Source organism: Myotis lucifugus, unplaced genomic scaffold (genome assembly GCF_000147115.1).
Source record: "Myotis lucifugus unplaced genomic scaffold, Myoluc2.0 scaffold_43, whole genome shotgun sequence".
NCBI lineage: Eukaryota > Metazoa > Chordata > Mammalia > Chiroptera > Vespertilionidae > Myotis > Myotis lucifugus.
This window is the reverse complement of record NW_005871091.1, coordinates 28,846-34,221: the sequence shown is the minus strand read 5'-3', so window position 1 is coordinate 34,221 and position 5,376 is coordinate 28,846. Positions and strand designations below refer to the sequence as shown.

General features: G+C 44.4%; 1 protein-coding gene across 1 annotated transcript in view; it reads right to left on the bottom strand.

Annotated features, from left to right (window-relative positions):
• Positions 1 to 5,376, bottom strand: part of LOC102435817 (olfactory receptor 1J2) — a 14,178-nt gene that overhangs the window by 4,157 nt on the left and 4,645 nt on the right. Inside the window, exon 2 of the mRNA XM_006088088.2 lies at positions 1,679 to 1,942. Coding sequence (XP_006088150.2) covers positions 1,679 to 1,942 — 264 coding nt within the window. The remainder of the gene's footprint in view (positions 1 to 1,678; positions 1,943 to 5,376) is intronic.

The window sequence follows — 5,376 nt, the reverse complement described above, 5'->3', positions numbered from 1 at the left end:
CCCCCAGGTCCCCGCCGCTGCCATCAATGATTGCTGGCTGGCTCCGCCCTGGTTCCCCGCCTCCGCCGCCATCAACAATTGCTGGCTGGCTCCTCCCCGGCCCAAACCTAAAGCCTCTGGCCAAGGCTTTAGGCCTGGACCGGGGACCCCCAGCTCCCGCCCCAGCCGATCGCTGGCTGGCTCCTCCCTGACCCAGGCCTAAAGCCTTAGGCCGAGGTTTTAGGCCTGGGCCAGGGCACCCCCAGCTCCCTGCCGCCGCCGACATCTATGATCGCTGGCTGGCTCTACCCCAGTTCCCCTGCCATTGCCGCCATCAACCATCGCTGGCTCAACGATTGCTGGCTGGCTCCTCCCTTACCCAGGCCTAAAGCCTCAGTCTGTGGCTTGGAGCCGACATAAGCAAATTAGCCGCCATCTTGGCTGGGGATTAATTTGCATATCTCGCTGATTAGCCAATGGGAAGGGTAGCGGTCGTACGCTAATTACCATGTTTCTCTTTTATTAGTGTAGAAGAGAGGAACATGCTAATTAGCTGTTAACGCCCTGAGGTGTAATGACCAAGCACGTCATGACAAGATCACGGATCAGCAAGAGGTTGGGCCAGCGATGTATAAGTGGGCTGCGGAGAACTACAGGACGGGGCAGGGCAGCAAGAAGCGGCAGGTGGAGAGCTACAGGAGAGGGCAGGGTAACAGGAGGGGGGACGGGAGGAAGCTATAGGAGGGTGGGGCAGCGGGTGGAGAGCTACAGGAGGGCTGCTGCGACCTACTGGCGCATGGATTCCTGCGCAGGGCTACAAGTATGTATATATATATGTACTAGTATGTTTTTATTTATATTTCAGGCTTAGATTTATAGCTGATATACCAGTACATGTTAGCAGAATGCATATGATAATGTTTCCAAAGCTACTGTTTTTATCCTTTTTTAACAAATTTTCAAAAAAAATTATTGTTGAAAGTATTACATATGTCCCCTTTTCCCCCCATTAACCCTTCTAGCCTGCCCCCACTCCCTACCCCAGACCTTCACCATACTATTATCTGGATCCATTGATTATGCATACATGCATACAAGTTCTTTGGTTGATCTCTTCCCACCCACCCATGCCTGCCTTCCCTCAGAGATCTGACTGTATGTTCCATGCTTCTATGTCTCTGGATCTATTTTGTGCATCAGTTTATTTTGTTCATTAGATTCCACATTTAAGTGAGATCATGTGATACTTGTCTTTCTCTGACTGGCTTTTGGCTTAGTGTAATACTCTGCAGGTCCCTTCATGCTGTCTCAAAGGGTAAAAGATCCTTCTTTTTTTCAGCTGCATAGTATTCCATGGTGTAACGTACCACAGCTTTTTTATCCACTCATCTACAGATGGGCTGTTTTCCGGTCTTAGCTATTATGAATTGCACTGCTATGATCATAGGGGTGCATATATTCTTTCTGATTGGTGTTTTGGGTTTCTTAGGATATATTCCTAGAAGTGGAATCATGGGGTCAAATGGCAGTTCCATATTTAATTTTTTGAGCGAACTCCAAACTGTTTTCCATAACGACTGCACCAAGCTACATTGCCACCAGCCCTGTATTAGGGTTCCCTGTTCTCCACATCCTCGCCAGCACTTGTCATTAGTTGATATGTTGATGGTAGCCATTCTGATAGGAAATGCATTGTTGCTGAGTCTGCATGTTCATGAGCATCTTAGGGACAGTGACAGAGGAGAGAGAAATGTCAGAGAAGGCCAAGTGGCTGAGGAAGAAGTACATGGGCGTGTGCAGGCGAGAGTCCAGCCTGATGAGCAGGATGATGAGCAGGTTGCCCAGCACCGTGGTCAGGTACATGCCCAGGAACAGGGTGAAGAACATGCCCTGCTGCCCTGGTGGGATGGGGAGCCCCAGGAGGAGGAACTGGGACACGCTGCTCTCGTTCTCAGGCCTCATGCTGCTCTTCTGTCTGCTGGGGATGAAGAAGGTGTGGGAATCTTAGGAACCCGGAATGGATGACCAGGACCATCACATCTCATACTGTCAATCTCTGGGAAAATAATGAATTTTAACTGCATACCTATTTATTTCTCACACCTGTGGATTCATGCATCTTCCCTCTATTCCCTTCTGGCCCCTGGAATCATCACACCCCTAAAGCAACCAGCAAGACCTCATTGCACAGAAACAAGAGGGCATTCACCCAGTTCTATGAGTTTACATCTTTAAAAAAATTTTTTTTAACTCATTTCAGCGAAGAAGGAAGGAGAGAGAGAGAGAGAGAGCGCAATATCGATGATGCCAAGAGAATCATTGAAGGGCTGCCTCCTGCATGGGGAATATAAGAATGACACATGGATTTAATTAGGAAATGTGGCGATTGAACCCACAACCCCGCTATGTGCCCTGACTGGGCATTGAACCGTGACTTCCTGGTTCATAGGTCAATGCTCAACCACTGAGCCACAGCAGCCGGGCTGAGTTTACATGTTAATGACCACAGAGAGATAATTTCTAGTTTGGCCAAGGCCAAACCATAATAATTCACTGTGGCAGAAACAGGAGATGAGCCCCTGCAAACCTGTGTCAGTTGTTTCTGCCTGAAAGTAATGTGAAACCCAGTCCCATTGACCCACACCTTTAAACTCAGGGGCACTCCAGCGATGGGTGCCATTTCAAGCCACTTGATGCCAACATAGCTCCAAAACCAAGATAGCCCACAAACCCTCTTTCATAATAGAGCTGAACATTTTGGTGAACGTTTGGGTGCTGGTCTAAGGATTTTACCTACATTTCCTAATTAAATCTACACATCAGTCTTACATTCCCAGATTCTCCACCATCTCCACAGTTACATTAAGAATTTGTGTTCTTTCAACATTTGTAGCTTTTAATATATGGAAACATAAATGACACAAATTCTGTAGGCACACACAGTACAGTAGGGGACAGAATGGCACACACATGTGTATATCTGTATCTATAATATATGTGACATGTAATATATATAACTTGATATATATATATATATATGTGTTATCATTTTCTATAAATTAAAAATGACCAAGTATTATCTACTTCATGGGATTCAGTCTAATGTGTGTGATCATAGCCCATGCTCTCAATCATTACACATGGAAACTTCTCCTTTGTTGTTTAGGGAAGTCAAGCACAATGTATTATTTTAGAGATGTGGGGACCAAAAGTTGTCCAAAATTTTCTTAGTCCCTTTACTAGCTAATTTAATTCCTTCATATTTATATACCTTCAACTGACAAAAATTTTCATATACATTAACTTCCATTTATACAATGACTATTTACTGAGAGAATTGATTATAAACGGGTGCTGGATTTTATCAAATGCTTTTTCTGCATCCATTGATATGACCGTGTGGTTTTTATTCTTCATTTTGTTTATGTGGTGTATCATGTTTATTGATTTGCAGGTATTGCACCAATCTTGCATCCCTGGAGTAAATTTCACTTGACCATGGTATATGATCTTTTTTTAAAAAAATCTTTATTGTTCAGATTACTACAGATGTTCCTCTTTGTTTCCCTCATAGCTCCCCTCCATCCGGTTCCCACCCCACTCCAGGCCTCCCTCCCCCACTACCTCCTTCATAGGTGTAAGCTCTTTGTCCAATCTCTTCCTGCACCCCGCACAACCCTTTCCCCCTGACAATTGTCTGTCTGCTCCCTTTCCATGCCCCTGATCCTATTACATTCACCAGTCTGTTCTGTTCATCAGGTTTTTTATTTATTTGATTTTTAGGTTCACTTGTTGATAGATATGTATTTGTTGTCACTTTGTTGTTCATAATTTTTTATCTTTACCTTTTTCTTCTTTGTCCTCTTCTTAGAGAATACCCTTCAGCATTTCATATAATACTGGTTGGGTGGTGATGAATTCCTTAGCTTTTTCTTGACTGTGAAGCTCTTTATCTGACCTTCAATTCTAAATGATAGCTTTGCTTGGTAGAGTAATCTTGGTTGTAGGTTCTTGATATTCATCACTTTGTATATTTCTTGCCATTTCCTTCTGGCCTGCATAGTTTCTGTTGAGAAATCAGCTGACAGTCGTATGGGTACTCCCTTGTAGGTAACTGTATTTCTCTTGCTGCTTTAAGATTCTCTCTTTGTTTTTTGTCCTTTGCATTGTAATTATAGTGTGTCTTGGTGTGGTCCTCTTTGGATTCCTCTTGTTTGGGGTTCTCTGCGCTTCCTGGACTTGTAAGTCTATTTCTTTCACCCGGTAGGGGAAGTTTTCTGTCATTATTTCTTCAAATAGGTTTTCCATATCTTGCTCTCTCTTTTCTTCTGGCACCCCGATAATTCAGATGTTGGTAGGCTTGAAGTTGCCCTGGAGGCTCCTTACACTATCTTCATATTTTTGGATTCTTTTTTCTTTTTGCTTTTCCGGTTGGGAGTTTTTTGCTTCTTCGTATTTCAAATCTTTGACTTGATTCTTGGGATCTTCTAGTCTGCTGTTGGATATCTGTATATTATTCTTGATTTCAGTCAGTGTATTCTTAATTTCTGATTGGTCCTTTTTCATATCCTTGAGGGTGTCACTAAATTTCTCAGAGGTTTCTATAAAATTCTTGAGTAACCTCATAATCATGGTTTTGAACTCTATATCCAGTGTTTTGCTTTCCTCCATTTCTTTCATTTGTGAATGTTTCTTTGTCTTCACATTTTGGCTGCTTCCCTGTGTTGATTGAGTGGCTTTGTGTGCTAGGTGTCCACCTTCAGGGGTAGGCTCAGCCTCCCCAGTCACCTGAGGTGGACACTCTTGGTGCACCTGTTTGTGGGCTGTTTGCATAGTCTTATTGTAGTTAACCCTTGATTGGTGTGGTATCACTGGGAGGAATGACCTCCAGGGAAATTGGTTGTGATGACCAGCTGTGTCTACACTGGAAGATCTGTGGCACAGGAGACATTCTTATGGGGTAGGACTTGCTTCAGTGGGGCGTCGGTGCTCACTGAGTCTGCCCCTTGAGTGTGTCTTTTATTGGTGTGAAGAGTTGTAATTTGGTATGGTCTCACTCTGATTACTGGATACACTAGCTTTTGGATCTCCAAGAAGGTGCAAGGTTAACCATTGTCTGAGGCCACCCAGCAGGAGCTACAGAGACATCTGCAGATTCCTCCTCTTTGTATGGGGTTTGGAAGTCCCCTAATGAGGCCCAGCTGTAAAGCAAGGCATGCTGCTCCTGCCCAGCCGTGGGCCTTCTTTTGGAAGCTCTGGGGCTCTGTGACCCAGCTTCAGTTTGACAGGTTTTAGGCAGAGAAAGGACAGGCCATTCATATGCAAAAGTGGATGTGCACAATTTAGGTGGGGTTGTAAATTGTGTGGGGCGGCGTCTCAGGGAATCACCTGGGTGGA